We start from the raw sequence: 17,416 nt of genomic DNA, 5'->3' as shown, positions 1-17,416 counted from the left end.
GTAAAAGAATGACAAAAATTCTCAAAAATTTGCAAATTCAAATTTCATGTTAATTTGAACAAATCTAAATAAAAGTACCTGTAAAGATATTGTACAAAGAAATATCAACGATTGGACCGGTGATTTGTTAGAAATTATGCAGACTGGACCAAAAGGGTAACGGCTTTCCGATGGACACATCTCGATGGACAACAGGCATAGCTGGTCAGTAAGCTTCTCGACAAGCCAAACATTGTTGCTAAACAGCCAAAGGTGATACATGTATATGTAAGTTTCAGATGATAGTTTTTAAGCTGGAAAGATCTCATACTCTGACCTGTCTTGTAACATAATCTGGTCCTATAATGAAATGAACTGATCTGAAGCCTCAATATTTTATAGTACAGTTAGACTTGGTCCAAGTCAGTGAATTTAAAAAAAAAAAAAAAAAAAAATTTGCAAGTTTCTTGTGCGTCTCTTATATTTCATACAAACCCGTTTGAAATCTGGCAGCATAGGTCAGGTTTTCCAAGCAATTGACGCATTACCTTTGAGTCTGCACAGTAGTTAGTTTCTGCCAGATTCAGGTGATAAGTTTCCCCTGTATCACGTTCACCACACTCATCTCGTTCACTCTCACGTTTCATACGAAAAAGAACACAAACATTGCGTTCACCCCACTCACACGTTCATAAATTAGACGTAAACCCAATCTATAGTAGGGTTAGAGTGCTGGACCACACATTCAAGAAACGTGCAGTATATTTTTTGTTATATAATCCCTGTAGCAGAAACAGATTTAACTGTGTCTCTATGGAATGAAATAAGCACAGAACACAGTATGACAAATTGATACAATTTATCTCAATCTTTTTTTACGTAAGTTCTGCACATGTCTGTGAAAGCTTAATTACAGTCCATGAATCATGCAACAGAAAATAAATAAAGAGTTCACTGTTCACCTTCAGAACAGTGGTGAAGAAGTATTTTTAAAAAATTTTCAAACTGATTCTCTAACTATAAAACTATACTGTATTTTTATTTTTCTATTTCAGGAAATAGTAAGCCTCGCACCACTGACCCTACACGGAAATGCTGTCTCCAAACACCATATACGTAAAACAAAACTGCTCATTACATTCACCACAGAGGGCGCCAGGGTAGCTTATCTATATGTAGGCAAAGTATACAAACCAACATGTTTTGACAGGAAAACTCTTATAATTATCAACAAATAACACAATCATGTCACACAAATCAAATACGAAAAATTCACACAAACAGATATATTTAATTTTAACATCAGTCTGATGAAGCAGTTTACACTGCAATGAAATGTGTCATAGCAAATTAACTATCAAGGAAGTTTTATTTGAGTGACCCCATTACATCTGTGAAGCAACATATATTTTCATGCATGGAAAGACATGTGTAAATGTTCGAGACTTAGTAAGCCCTTTTGGGTTGACATATATGCAATGACATGGCATTGTCCTGAATAAATGTTTTTGATTTACTGAGATCTGGTTGGTATAGGGAGTTATTTGGTTACAATTTCTAATGGCAGGCTCTCCAGGTACTTTGCATTATATAATACCCACATTGTAGAAACATCATAGAATTGAAAAAAATTCATGTCTTCATCACTCCTACCCTTTACAAGGAAATGACCAAATCATAAAAACGCTTCACTATTCACCCTTGAATCCTTAAAAATTCCACAATCACCATTGATAACAATGGGTTTGGGCCAAAAGGGTAAAAAATATGGTTACTAAACTTTGATAGCTCGGTGATGTCACTGTTCCCTTTAGAATAATATGGTATTCAAATGAAATCATACCCCTGTTGAGATTTATTAAGTCACTGCAATTTTTTGTCAGTGAGCATGGTACACCACAGTAAACAGGTCACTTTGCCCACTGGGAATAAGTCTCAGTCATAAATATTCATACATTTAAATATCATGTTAATTTATTCAGTTTGTATAATGCCTACACTCTCTGATAGACTGTTGTACATTGCATTTTATTTTTACACAGCAACATAACAAGCAAACAATTCTAGATTCTTCCTCCCCTGGTACTTTTTTTGCTCCTTTTTTTAATGTGGATAAAAAAAACAAGCAATTAAAAAAAATTCCATATCAAAGAATAATACTATAAAACACTGTATTTACTACTTGTTAAAGGCTCAGAAAATGTGAGGTTTTCATTAAATATAGCATCACTACAAATATCATAAACACTGGAAACTCAGGAAGGCAAAACAAGGAACGCTAGTCTGTACGGAAGGCTAAGAGTGGGAGGAATTTCTAGGGTAATTGGATGTAAAGTTATGAAATGAGAAAAAAGCTCAAAATTAATACATTATTGGCATCACACGACTAAACATGACTGGTTGTGGAAAGAAAGGAGAGTGGAATGCAGTCTACAGTGGAAATAAATGTAGATGGAATGTTGAGGACATGGAATACAAAGGACAGAGCAATACCTTGAAAGAAACCCATTCATATACCCTGTCACCCTGGTACATAGATTTCTCCAAATACAATGAATAACCTTGATCACTGGAAAGAAAATTTCACTCTGAACTGAGTTTCCATACAAACTCTGGTAAGAATCTCCTCAAAAAGATTCCAAATGGGCAGAACTTGGATCACAGACTTTAAACAATTTTTTTTAAATTTTTTTTTATCATGAAGAATGTCATAAGGTGCTTTCTTTGATCAGAGCACATATCATCAGTAGGTATGTAACAGTACATTTTACTGAAATTGAAACTAAGCAGATAATTTGACTTGCTTGCTGTGACCTCGGTTAATATTGGTGAGTTATATAGCATGACAGGTCAGTTTACTATAAGAACAGCCCTGAAAAGTTTATGGTCCCTTGCAAGACTTTTTCCCCAAGCAAGATGCAACTTTGAAATGACTAAACTGATTTGTTATTTACAAAATGTATTTTTGTGGGTTTTTAAAAAAAACAAATGAATGGGAGATTGTTTGTTTAGATCAGAAATTTACCAAAGTGTTCCAATGGAAATGTTACGGACAACTGAATATCCAAGAGATGCTATGGAACCATAACACCTAAATGTGACATTCACAGAGCTGGGAGTTCTGGAATTTGCCACAGCTATACCCATAAAGATTCAAAAAACTCACAAATTTTAAGTCTTCTGGTAAAATTTGAGGTTTAGGCTAAGATGCGGTGGTATTAAGATACTTTCTAATCCCTGCTGACATTTTATGATGACCAATGTCTCCATAGCTTGGAAAGACAGAGGGATGGTAATTTACATAACATAGCATGATTTGCATACATTTTCGTTGAGAAAATGTTTTCCTTTGTATGATACTGGCATGTGAATAGATTGCTGGAAAAAGAGAAGGGTGGCCCATCCCCTCATGGAAAATCCAAACAACAACACTTTGTTCCCATCTTATGTTGAAAATCTCCAGACAACATCATGGGTTACCAGACGGGTCAGAGTTCAGATGATAAAAGTCTTCAAGTTAACATCTGCAGGCTATGCTTACAGAAAGACATAAGAGAAGAAGTGGATTGAAAACATTGGAAGGTAGTTCAGTGGATGAATCATTGTGTCATGTATGTGGGTGGATATTTGCTTTCCTTGGTAGATGCAGATGTTGATGAGTCATAATTCTGTGTACTTTTGACATCATTTCTATCTTTGTCCTCTTCCTCTTCTTTTTCATCCTTCTCCTTTTCCTCATCTTTATGCTCCTCCTCATCTTTGTCACCGTCCCCCTCTTCCTCCTCTTTTCCATCTTTCTCCTCCTCATCTTTTTCATCATCCTCGTGTCTGTCTTCCTCCTCATCTTTGTCATCTTTATCCTCATCTTTTTCCTCCTCATCATCCTCTTCACTACTACTACTACTACTACTACTGCTGCTGCTGCTGCTGCTACTTGATGAGCTGTGAATGATGAAAGAACCAAAAAGAGAATATAAAGTAGGTAGGGTTAAGGGTCACTGTCTTTGGATATTATTTAAAACATGCATGTTTTCAGAGCTATGGCACACACTAAAAGAATGGTTGACAAAGTGCTCCATAACCCATATTCTAAGAGAGAATCTATAAAATGATGACTATCTCTGGTTTCTACCAAATATATTAACTGAGCTATCTGCTCTCCAACAACGCAAATTTTTGCTTAGGGCAGAGTAAGGTTTTTTGACGCTAACACCAACATGATCAACATTACCTTAGTTTTGAGGTTGATTTGAGAAGACATTACGTAATACAGAAGACAATGAAAATGATGCTATACCGGTAGTCTCTACAACAGTTTTGATCTACATTTCACAATCATGCTTCTTAAAGGATTTGACATAAGAGCAAGTTCTAAAATAATTCAGCACTTTGATGTATATCACATATCATAATTTTGACATCAGATGGGTAGCTGACAAAAAAAAAACCATCTAAAATGTATGTTTGTTGATAAAACAATGCTACATACCTTGAATCATCATCATCATCATCATCATCCTCATCCTCATCATCATCTTCATTGTCATCTTCATCACCCTCCTCATCTTCATCCTCATCATCAGTTCCCCAAAGCTGCTCTTCTCGTTCTACAACAAAACAAAATATGTATTAGTATGTAGAATGGTGTGCAAAATGACCAAGCTTAAAGAAAAGGTTGTCCCTCAGTATGAAATTCCCAATCCCTTAAGGTAGAATGCGCCTCGGGGACAGATATTTTGACTCTCAAACTTTCACAATTCTTTTCTGATCTATTGCATATGGGGCTCATTTTGAAGCCCTTTGAATAAGAAAAACTTTCACCTTCGCATTTTTTTTGGAATCGAAAATTTTATTTTTCTCCATAGAATTAACACAGGGATGTTGGCCATTTTGAATTCCAAATATCTGTAAATCTTGAGAAATTTGTTTTCTCTAGTACCAAATTTGCACGGTGACCCCAATATCTATTCTTGATTTTGAAAGTGAATGGTTGAAAGATTCCTTGAGGAAAATTTGAGCAAAAGTTTGAGTCTTTCACTTTCGAGGCACATGCTACCTTAACTTGGAAACTCCATTCATGCATGTCTTTCTGTGACAAAGGTACTCTTTTTCATAAAATACCATAATTTGAACATTTACCGTTGTATAGACTAGCCTTTGTTTACAATCCTGTTAATTTTGCTATTAACAAGTGAACAATGATTCTCTTTTACAGAGGGAAGGCATTTCAAATTTCTTGATAAAACAAACAAACAAATAGACAATAAATAAATAAATACATACATACATAAATAAAATAAATAAATAAATAAATAAATAAATAAACAAATAAATAATCAATTTACCAAATAACAAATGAATTTTGGCATGACATATTATGAAATGGCACACTCTTCAAACTAGTGTATCAATGAAAGATTATGAAATACTGAGAGATGGCTTACCTCGCTTGAGCATTTCTTCGATCAAAGGTTTAAACTCAATGCATTCAGGGTTTTCTGGTTCATATAACTGAACTATTTGGAAGGAAATGAAGATGAAAATGAATTACTTATACTATATACTATACGCCACAAGTCAAAAAGAATGTTTTTATGGAACCAGACATCTAAAACAGACCATAGTGTACATATAACTAATGTTGTCATTATCAGCCAAGAAGAGATGAATTTTACCTTCATAATCTCTCTTTTTCAATAATTGGCCGTTTTTGATAACAAAAGAGATATTTATAGCATTAAGATTTCTTTCTGGAAGAGTTTTTATATAATTGTGATCCTTGATGCTTATATAAACTCACAATATACCTCATTGATGCAGAACATGTTATGTTACATAGTCTCCTACAGTGTGGATAAACCTAAAACACATTCCATATGACTCACAGAAGCACAGAACATCTTGGAACATTCTGATAACCCTAAAACTAGTATGTATCTATCAAAAAAGACACTGTTTCTATACAAAAGATTACTGTAAAATGATATTTGAGCTTCAGGAAGTTGTATTGAACATTGCTAATGGAGTAATTATGGCCAATAAGTGAGTCAATGGTTGAATTGTAAAAAGTGCTGGTAGGGTATCTGTACGTGCAGGTCTGTGTGTTGTTAGTGAGTATATCTCTACGCGGGCATGGCAAGTACTAACGCACAGACCCACACACAGTGCTACTGGTATGGTTCACTTCTTTTCTATTGCCAGTGCTTTGTATTCATACCAGCAGAAGTCCCTCGCACTGAGCGTAGTAAAGTAACAACAAACACACAATTACGCATAACAACGGTGAGTCTTATGAATGGAGCCCTATGTAAACAAAACCACACACGTGTACAACTAAAATGTGAGCAGTTTACAACATATCCTCATGCTAACATAAAAATTTTACACTTTTGTACTGTATGGCTGCTAATATCTACAGCCATCGATTTCATGATTATTGACTTTATAATAATTAACAATAACAGCAATTATCAAATTTATAACTTGTAAAAAGCTAATAGTAGCAAAAGTTCAATTAATAAAAATTTCTTTGTGGAATGGTTATATTTCTCTCATGATTTTGTTTCTCATATAGAAAATTTCTATATCATAGATACTTCTATATCATAGATACTTTTATATCATAGATACTTTTATATCATAGATACTAAAACCCATAACTGATCATTCAAGAAAAATAAAGTTGAAAACATCATTTCGATCACTCATGAAAACTTGCAGATCTCTCTATGTAAACAGTATTAATCTATTATACAGATATAATTCTGCTTTGAATTTTTCATTTCTTACAGTTGATCACATGAATATCTTCAAAACTCAACTTCTGCAAAGTTCTATTAGAAAAATGACATTTACAAAACTAGAAAAAAAATCATGAATATTACTGCCTATATTGAAGAGATTCTGTAATTTCGCATGTTGTACATTAATGAAAAAAGGAGAAAAAAAATAAAAGAAAACAGACAAGAAATATTGGACTTACTCATTTGGCAAAGTCTCAGAGCCACTTCCCAGTCTTCTTCCATGACAGACTCAATAAACTGGAATGAAAGACACAGTAACATGAAACAGAGGAGCTTCATTGTGGAACCTGTCTGCAACTTTGAACAATGACAATAAGAGTGGGTTGCCTCGCACGCCTCAATATGGCCCAGCCATACCCCTACACATGTTAGCCTTCCTTATAAATATGCATGAGGTTCGGGGTCACAGGAAATGCTGCCGGCTGACTGGCTGAGTCACCTGACTCTCCACAGCACATGTAGATTTCTATTCCGGGCAATGTTTTCCGAACCATCACAAATGACATACAACATTTTATGAGGAACCAACAAAATATATGATGGTGCCACTGCCATGAATGAAGGCCATTTCCAAGTTTGTTAGTTTTCCACTATTTTTGGATTTGCAGCTGTTCAGTCTGAAGAAATGGAAGAATTGAGTCACACAGCAGATCACGTTTAGATGATATTCACACAGACTAATAAGAACATATACTCTGTTTAAGTGATATAAATAGAGATGGCATCTATTAAATATTTATAATTTTAAATAAAAAGAAATTTTGTCTTAATATAATACAGACTCCTATATCCTGGTTCTGGATTTGAATCTTGTGGTTTGTAGCAGGGTGCACTGCAGTTGTGGTTTTCATAAAATATTAAAAAATCTATTCTGTAGATGGTGATGGTTTGAAAGCAATGCCATCATATCTAACACATAAGTACTTACACTGAGAGATAAACATTAAAAAAATTGTAAAAAATTCATTTTTCTGTAAAAAATTTGTAAGAATAAAGTCTAATGAAAACTAACTTGAAATATTTCACTAGAAAATGAAATGGACGGCATAACCAAGGCTGTCCTTGCATGCAATAATTCTTTTACACCATGGAGCAAAATTTGGAATATTAATTAAACACTTCACCATGTGAAATGTAATAGGTTTCTGTATGCTCCAAGTTTAAACAGGTCATGAATAAATTATGGTACAAATATGTGATTTTTCCATGTTTGTGCGTTACAGCTGCGTATATTCCAAAAACTGGCAGTACACAGCACTTTCAGCATAATGAATAAGCCAGGAACAACCATTGAAAACAACAACAATATATTTCAATTAATGTAATTATGTTTCATTAATAAATATCTATATTGTCCTATTTCTTGAACAGGATAAAAATTTACATTGTCCTATTTCTTGCCAGTGAAATATTTTGTTCCATCTTAAGTCCAAGAAACCGCAAAAGGAAAAGATCAAAATATAGGTGGGAATTAGACTACACTGGCAGACAGAATGACTAAGAATTACCGGTAATACACACACCGTCTTCTTTCATCTTTATTTAAATGTAAAAGGTAAGTTTGTACAAAACTATTGACTACCCTCTTCATTTCAAAGCATATGTTTCACCAACAGTGGAATATTGACTTTGCGTGAAACTGGGTGGGTTCGTGATACCCCTCTCATTGAAGCTGAGATGAAAATAGCCACAGACTGTTTGTCTTTGTATCAGTTACCATGTATTTTATGAATAAAGATTCACATCCTGCTTTTTTACATCAAGGCCTTTCGCAATTTTCTAGGTGAGTCATATCGCAGACATTTCTTTGCAGGAGTCAACTGTACCGTATAATTGCTGAATGTTTCAACTCATCGTTGGAAAGTTGCAACAAGACAAAAGATTTTTGTTGCAAGCTTCATATCTAGGGAGATATTGCGGACTTGCACTGATACTCAGCCAGCCTTATCAAAGAAAGTCTTATCTGAGTGTCTCACAATAGAGGATATCTTTGGCTGCTTGACCCGCAAGGCAGAAAGGAAGGTATTTAAAATAATGAATCGTAATCGTAATCAATAGGTAACTGTAACTTTATTTTCATTAGTTCTGTTCTGCACAGCTTAACTTTCTTCTTCTTCTCTTGTAAGTATGATAAAATACCCAGTATCAGACAGTGAGTACAGTATGCAGTGAGTTATTTAAAGTCGAGACCAGAATTTATTTGTCAGCGATAACATGGAAACTTACATACATGCAGCTTGTGCTGTCAAATTGAACACTGTGGATTTGGACATGATTTGGAGAGAAGAACGAGAAAATGTGGGTTTTTTCCAGAAGGCACAAGAAAAAAAGACATACATCAAAATATGCTGATAATGGATGGAAGTTTACGGAATCATTGTGTTCTTCTTTAAAGTCTGAATATATGCCATCTTCCTATATGTAAAACCTGTAATCTTAAATATTTCCCTATGTATCAAGATTTACAACTGAATGTGATGGGGCAAAGTCAAATGTCTTAAATATACTGGGCCATCTATGAAAGTTTCTCGGATAAGTTTGATTTTTCCAGGACAATATTTTGTAACATTACCTCTCCAAGTAATTCAAAAGGTGCCTTTCTTTCCTCCTCCTCCTCCTCCTCCTCATCATCATCGCTATCTGAGGTATCTTCTTCACTGCTACTCTCATTAACTTCTCCATCAGGTTTTTTCTCATAATTGGCTTTGTCAACGCCATCCTTTCTGTCAGGAATAGCTCCACTTTCTGTGGCAGCAGAAGTAGAATCTGTTCAGAGACAAACAAGTGATAGGGATTCAAACATATTGCTTCAGTTCAACTCATTCCTAGCATTCATGAAAATATGGACAATTTAATGGAGAAATGATAATCATTAGAACCTTAAGGTAGAATGTGTTTTGTGGACAGATATTCAGACTCTCAAATTTCTACCACTTGTGGGGGCTCATTTTAAAGGTCTTTGAGAAAGAAACACTTTTACCATCTTAGTTTTTTAGAAAATCCAAACTTTAATTTTCCCCCACAGAGTTAACACAGGTATGGTGGCCGTTTTGAATTTCAAATATCAGTAAATCTTAGGTTGTTTGTTTCTCTAGTTCCAAAAATTGCACAGTAACCCCAAATTTTTATTCTTGATTTTGAAAGAGAATGGTTGAAGGATTCCTTGAGGAAAGTTTGAGCGAAAGTCTACATCTTTCACTTTCTAGGTCTGCTTTCCTATCACCTTTTACATTTCTCATTTCTCTATTATGAGTAAACCAACCCTATTTCACAGTCTGCTGTCAAAATGGTGGAAGTACATACCTTTCACCATCATGATTTAGACCCAACAATTTGATTATATAAATGACAATTGGGATCTTGGACTGAATTCGCCTCAGGGACAAATATTCAGTCTCTAAAATTTTCACAATTCTTTTCCGGTCTAACCACTTGTGGGGACTCATTTTAAAGTTCTTTGAGTGAAAATAACTCACTGTTCACCATATTTCAAAAAACATACATGTACTTTCTATATGTTCTTTTGGCGGTCAATGACATTGTGTCAGCTCTGGGGCAATGAACTTGTCTAAAATTGGCATGTTTATCCTTCATGAAAAAACAAACAATGAAACCTGTTACATGTTATTGCGATACTCTCTGTATTGTCAATAATTGCACAGACAGGATGAACAGTAGTGTGTACATTTACATGTGTGTGAATCATGATTACAAAGCTACAAGCAGGAAGCAAATCCACATCCCCTTTGCGGTATTAAGTCAGAATAACTTAAAAATTGATAAGTAACTTAGTTTGATAGACATCACAGAGTATCTCCTATGTTAAAGTATACTGCAGAAAAGCTTTTGTATCAATTGTGCTGCATGAACAACTTTTGTTTTTCTGGTTTCAACAGAAAACCAAGCTTGATGGTGAAGGTGAATACTTTTTATAATACACATCAAGTATTCAGATTATTGGGTTGAGGGTTGAGAGAAATGGGGACTTTTAGTCACTATGTGTGATATATAGGATACTAGAAAATAATATTCACTATTACAGTGTATCATGGCGTTGGTTGACAGATTGACCACACTTTTTATGTTAAATGAATTTCCTGTTTCTCAAACTATGCAAAGTGTGAAAATCCATTGGAGTATCTAATAGCCCATCAGTAGACTAGAAGATATTTTTATTTGTGTACATTTGATTGTTTATGTTTTGTTGGATGAAATGCAACTTACTTTTGTATTTGGACATTTAGAATAGCCCAGAAAACCACGTCTCTACATTGCATGAGCTATATTTCAAATAAAGAGAGATTTTTGTTTGTAATCCAAATGTGGTTCCAACTAATTGTTTACCTTGTGAGGGTATGCTCTGCACTTTACTGTCTTCTTGAGACGTGACGTCCTTCTGCAAAGATTCTGCTTTCTCACGTTTGTGGACACCCTCAGACTTCACAACCTCCTTTACTTTCTTTTTATCTTCATCTCTTGCCGTGTGGGTTAAGTAGTAGGAATCAATCTCTTCTGTCGTGGACCTCAGCTTTTCTTTCCTTTCATCTTTGTCCTTTCGCCGTGACTTGTCTGAGTATTATGAACGGAAAGAGCAATATCTTTATGATGTATCCTTATTGAGCAGCTTATTGATATGAATAAGATATGACGGTTTCTTTTTCCATCATGACATAGTAGATACCCTGGATCATTGCACCAATATTAATGAAAAGTGAAGAAGTAAATGAAAATCAGAGGTTATTTAAGCAATAAATCACACCCAGCGATTGTATACAAAAAGATTTTGACCAGTTCACAACATATGTGCATGAGCTATAGCGAGTGCATATATGAAGTGAACTGGTCAAAATCAAGTGGTATACCATCGGTGGATGTGATTTATTGCTATTATATCATAACAGTATATTCAAATTCTGGCATGGCACGACAAGAAAAGGATTTTTGCTCTTGCCGAGAGTTTGCGCGAATAGTAACATACAATATTGCGAATATACCTCAGTTCTTTTCACATCTTGACCAATCAAATCGCAGTATTTGTGCTATCAATATACTGATATGATATATACCTATTGTATCATACCAGTATATTGATGGCGCAAATACAGTGATCTGATTGGTCAAGACGCGAAAGAACCGTAATACGGTATATTGGCGATATACCACGGCTGGCATACGCGTGAGCTCTCAGGTTGAGCAAAAATCCGTTTTGACATTCCATGCAAAAATTTCAATATACTGTTATGATATAATAGCAATAAATCACACCCAGCGACTTTACCACTCGATTTTGACCAGTTCACTTCATATATGCACTCTCTATCGCTCGCGCATATATGTTGTGAACTGGTCAAAATTTCGTGGTATACCATCGCTCGGTGTGCTTTATTGCTTAAATATCACATGTTCCTGTGTTGTATCAGCCTGAGTACCACATAAGGCACAAAGATGTTAGGTAATAATTGATTTATCATATAGCTATGCTTGAATTTGAGGGTTGTCGACATTGTGCTTACTATAAAATATCACAGCTGATATTTTTGTACAATAAATGTCATCCAATGGAGTGATACTGGTGTGGGTATGTGATAAATGGGGAAAATCTATGTTTATTTGGTACACCATGATAACACAATCATGACAAGAAATCAACAATTTTCAAACCTTTCTCCCAGTTAACATAGTTGTGAAGAGATAGCAGTGTATTCTCATGTGATAATTTACTTTCACAAATTTATCGAAGCACAGCTCCTACAATGCTTGTTAATAAGCTTTGACTTCTATATGCAGGTATTGGTATATTGAAAAAGGAGGGAGACTGATTTAATGATAGCAGTAAACTAAATTTCTCATGTCTAAATTTCTCCCATCTGTTTTCTGTGAGAAAACAGATGTCAGCAAATTGTACCATACTCTGACACAAAACAATCAAAGACACAATAATTATCGGTATGTGTTCAGATGGCAGGGTCATATCAGGGTGTATTCCTACCTATTGAAGCTGAGTTGCCTCTCTCACTGGCCGACTTTTTCCTTTCTTTCTCTTTCTCTTTCCGTTTCTCTGGAATCAAAATGAGAACATGATTTATAAATTTTGACTTGTCCACCTTTGACCTGGCTCACTTGGCAAGATTTGAAATATTTTCTCTCTGTTGCTGTCTGAATAAAGATACTGTGCATTACAGCAGATGATTAGATATCATTGTGTCTTGTGAGATTGTATGAGTTGATGAGCACACTCATTCATGAAAAAGAGGAATACTTCACCAATATCTACAGTACACGTTATAATGATAAATAAGTATCTTATGTCAAGGGCGAGCAAGTAACTGGAACTTTTGACGATTTTTTTCTGCTGCTTTTGTTTTCATTGTCAACTAGTTTCTTGTTCCACTCCCAAAGGCACGTTGAGATACACAGTATTCAGTTTGTCAACACAGCCTGTGTATTAGTCCAGACTAGAATTCAAATGTAAACAATAACGGTGCATTCTACATGTAAAGGCTCTGTGTTGAAAAGTTTACATTTGGGAGGAGAACAGGAGCTTGCAACTGACATACAACAAAAAGTAGTGAAAACCATTAAAAGTTACAAAAAGTTAAAATCAATTAACCCTTCTCCAGCCAAGTTCATATTTCACCATCAGGTCAAATTGGTTGAAACTAGTAAAGCAAAACATGTCCCACATGGTGCATTTTAACAAAAGATTTCAAGATTTGAAGGTCCCTGAAGACAGAGCTACTGTAAACATGATTTTTACAGACTAAAGCTGCCATAAGTAGGTGAAAATACATATGGTTTTGGCTGAATACCGCTTTTAACTGACTGGGCAGATGGGGAAGTGATACTGTCTGGGAGGTAAAAGGTTAATTATTCTGGTTGTTTACCATGGAAAGAGAGAGTGAAGTGAATTTGTCTACGTTGGTTTCAAGAATACTTTGTATGGGCTGTAAGCATTTTGTGTCTACACGCATTCATGGCTCGTCATTTCGCCTTGCTGCTAGGATAGACACAAAAAATCTGAAAACTAAAATGAAATCAGCTTCACTGCTGCACTAACAATATTAACAAGCAGTGTTTCTTTTATGGAATGGAGAAGCAATGTAGTCTTTTGTCTAAAATTTCATCTGTCAGAATGATGAGATTGTAGCTGTAAGTATACTATGTAAACAGCTATGGTATCTGCATTCTTAGCACCATTGTTGTGATGGTTCTGTGAAGGACTTTTCAAACAGTACAAAACCTGTTTTTTGATAATACAAAATATTCCCGGAGAAGATTTTTGAAAACTTTAAATCACGGGCTCCAAAGTTACGAAGACCAGAAATTATTTGCAAATTACAGTGACACAACTTAAGATACATATACTTAAATGCCTGACACTAGATTACATGTTCACTGTCTGTACATGTAAGTGTCATCCTTGCATTGATAGATAATACTTGCAAGGAGAATCAGGAGTGCAGATAAAATATGTCTCTGTTTGCTTTAGGTACAGATTGATATCTACAATTTAGAAGTAGAAGAACAATATTCAAAGGAAAGTCTAGTTAACTTTACACAATTGTTTGGCTAAGATTATTGTTTCAGGAGTACTGTACAAACTGTTGAAATACCAAGTATTCAGCTTGTCAATACAGTGTGTCAGTACACAGCAGCACTGTTCATCATTATTATGGACATCTGTATATAGACTAGCTGTAACAGTATCTTAACAACTACATACAGTGTAATGTTCTCTTATCAATTATACCTGTATACAATAGTGCATTATTTGATGCTGGGTATTTCATAGTATTTACCTTGATTTTGTTTGGTTTCATCAACTTTATGACTAAGGTAATAAGAGTCTACTTCCGTCGTTGTAGATGCAATTGGCTCCTTGGGTCTCTCTTTCCTGGTATTCTTACCTTCAAAAATAATGGCAGAGACAGATAGCTATCAGTGTACCTTCTTAGTCAATTTAAAAGCATGTTCTTTCTGACTCAAGAATATTTTACAGACTGTATGGCTATTCATATTTGGCTGACTCAAGAAATTCAAGAAATTCAAAGATTGACCTAAACAGTCAGCACTTTCAAAAGTTACTCAGAAGGGTCATGATCTACAATTATCACTGCTCTACAGATACAGATGACTGAATTCTCAGTAGAAACACATTCATCAGCTCCAGGTAGGGTTCAAATACTTCTGGAATGTGGAAGTAAAAGTATAACATTTAACATTCTGATTTATAGTAGTTTTGATCAATAGTAGGTTTGATACACAATATGGCATCACATGCAGTAGCACAATGCTATTGCTGCCAGATATTCAAGCAAATGTTGTCTATTTAGTACCTGTGTGTACATTGTAGTTGAATGGCTTGACATGTGATTTGTATGGCTTATCATTACGTTTGGATTATCAAAGCGCCATTTATACTGTTTATACATGTACAGTTTTGTCAAAAATTTCAGACTGATAGCAGTCTCTCTTCTGTGATTTTAATCATTTTACGAATTTTGCCGACAGAGTGATCAAAATATACATATCAATGCAGACTTTCCATTACTAGCTTGATCTGTGATTCACAGTACTGGCCTTATGCAAAATTTATATTAACAGTCTTGGAACAATTGGTACGGTATTCTACTCTGACTGTCATCAGTGTAATCCTGTATTTGATCTATTTCTGCTATTCATGGTAGATAAAGACATGGGCATTGTAATTGAGCAAATTTTGAAAAAACCGTAAGCTCTACATTGGCAGTATCAGGGGCAGATCTGAACTTAACTTTTACTCACACACTACAATTTCATAAGAGAGCAGAGAAAATGCTGTAACAATTATTGTTGCTTATTTTGATAAATGTGTGTCTTTGTTTAGACTTGCCCTATTGGACTTTTAAATCCAGAGCAGTTCAGTTTAAAGGGGCAATCTTCAATCCCTTGGGTTTCGTATTAGTAGTTGTTGATATTGACCGTTTACATGATTTTTAGTACTTTGATCTCATTTGAAATTTGTGCATGGTTTGTCCATTTGCTCAGAGATAAAGCTGATAAAAAATCCTGTCCCTTTTAGTTCCCACAGTAAGATTTGACTTACATGGATCACCCTATGAGAGAAACATTTTATCTTCCAAGTATATTGATCTATCCTATTTAAAGCATTCAGGATATTCCAAGTGTACATCCTGGAACGAGGATCATCGTTGCTACATAGGTCATACCAACAAGAAATTTAGAATGTATTTGCTACAAGTCTGAATTCTGAATGTTACCCCAGTCACATAAATCATACTAACAGCACTTTCCAGGAAACAAAATGACAACTATATGTCTGCTGAATACGGTTTGCTATATTTTGATAAACTATTTTCTTGAACAAGTTTTACTGAACTTGTCTATACAGGTGCCTGTCCAAATACAAAATATTGTCCACTTTACTGCACATTTATTGAGATGAGGATTAAACCATGATTGGATACAACTGAGGTCATCTGGCTAACAATTGTCAATACTAACTCATAAAGATTTTGACAAAGTTTTGAAGTCTCTCATCCTGAAGGTTTTGTCCCATCTTTAAAGTCTGTCATCTCTATTACCAGTAGCAAGTATATTCATTGATTTCTACTGCTTATAAGCTGATGGAAAGTTTAAATTTGGTCATCCCTAATGCCCTGTAAAGAGGTCCACACTCATCATTGACAACAATGGGTTTGGGACAAACCATGGTAGCAAGAGGGTAAGGTTTTTTATTCTATCCTTCCACCCCTATTTAGGAAGTCAATCCACCATCATTTTCCTGCATTGAGGTTTAGTTTGTCAATTAGGTTTTCTCCACATTTGGCATAGAAAGGGTTAGATGAGATAAGGTAAAGCCAAACAGCTGAACAAAAATTAAATCGTATCTACTCACTTCGACTTGGAGGCCTAGTATCTGTAATTACTGTCTCTTTCTTTTTGTTCATATCATCAGGTTTCGAAGGCTCTGACAGCCTCTTACTTTGTTTGGCTACATTTTCCTTTTGGGGCTTGCACTGGGACTCTTCCCAGAATCCCTTGGTGAGACACCAGCTACTGATGGTGCAGCAGCATCAAATGAATTGAGAAGTCCATTGTAGTCTTCATAATCAGATGATCTGGACGGAGATATCAATGACAATGCCAAGGCCTCATCTCTGGGCATTCCATGTCTGTAATAGAAAAGAATAGTAATTACAAAATAAAGAAAACACATTAAAATACCATTTCACTGTCAAGAAATGTTTTATCTGCATGTGGAAGAAAGGGCACATGATTGTTTTCTGTCGATTTCTATAAATAAGTATGTCTATTTCATTTTGGCCCCTTTTTTTTATCAGAACTTCTTACTGAGGGTATGGAGATTCAGCAAATATAACTGCTTTTCAATATTTATTCCCTCCATCATCCATTGTGTTGAAGCCAAATTACAGGATTAGGTACCCATTATCCATTGCGTATTGAAAGAATGAGAGGTGATTGAAGTGCATAGCTTAAGGGCACAGCACCATTTCAAGTGTTGAACTCACCATCCTCTGACAGAGAGTCTAACACTCTGTCCATAACAGACTTGTCTCAAACTCACCATCATCAGATGGTTGAGTGCAGTACCCTATAAGCTGCACCACACT

The 17,416-nt window shown here is 35.1% G+C and overlaps 1 protein-coding gene across 1 annotated transcript; it reads right to left on the bottom strand.

Moving 5' to 3' along the window:
• Positions 1-1,931: 1,931 nt before the first annotated feature.
• LOC139117341 (glutamic acid-rich protein-like) lies at positions 1,932-16,928 on the bottom strand. The gene is made up of 9 exons (XM_070680361.1): positions 16,681-16,928; positions 14,582-14,689; positions 12,772-12,840; positions 11,127-11,351; positions 9,355-9,548; positions 6,962-7,019; positions 5,424-5,495; positions 4,469-4,586; positions 1,932-3,921 (listed from the first exon to the last, which is right to left on the bottom strand). Exons 1-9 carry the CDS (start codon positions 16,730-16,732, stop codon positions 3,579-3,581), a joined length of 1,239 nt encoding a protein of 412 aa, XP_070536462.1. The 5' UTR covers positions 16,733-16,928; the 3' UTR covers positions 1,932-3,578.
• Between the last annotated feature and the right edge of the window lie 488 nt (positions 16,929-17,416).

Source organism: Ptychodera flava, chromosome 18 (assembly GCF_041260155.1).
Source record: "Ptychodera flava strain L36383 chromosome 18, AS_Pfla_20210202, whole genome shotgun sequence".
Classification (NCBI taxonomy): Eukaryota; Metazoa; Hemichordata; class Enteropneusta; family Ptychoderidae; genus Ptychodera; species Ptychodera flava.
Note: the sequence above shows the minus strand (reverse complement) of the source record. Positions and strands in the feature narration are given on the sequence as shown.

Excerpts from the sequence above, each read along its gene's own strand:
- LOC139117341 (XM_070680361.1), bottom strand. The coding sequence starts at position 16,732 with ATGAACAAAAAGAAAGAGACAGTAATTACAGATACTAGGCCTCCAAGT. Across the intron at positions 11,352-12,771 it reads AGGCAACTCAGCTTCAATAG|ACAAGTCACGGCGAAAGGAC; the intron begins GTAGGAATACAC and ends CATAATACTCAG. Across the intron at positions 3,922-4,468 it reads GATGATGATGATGATTCAAG|CTCATCAAGTAGCAGCAGCA; the intron begins GTATGTAGCATT and ends CATCATTCACAG.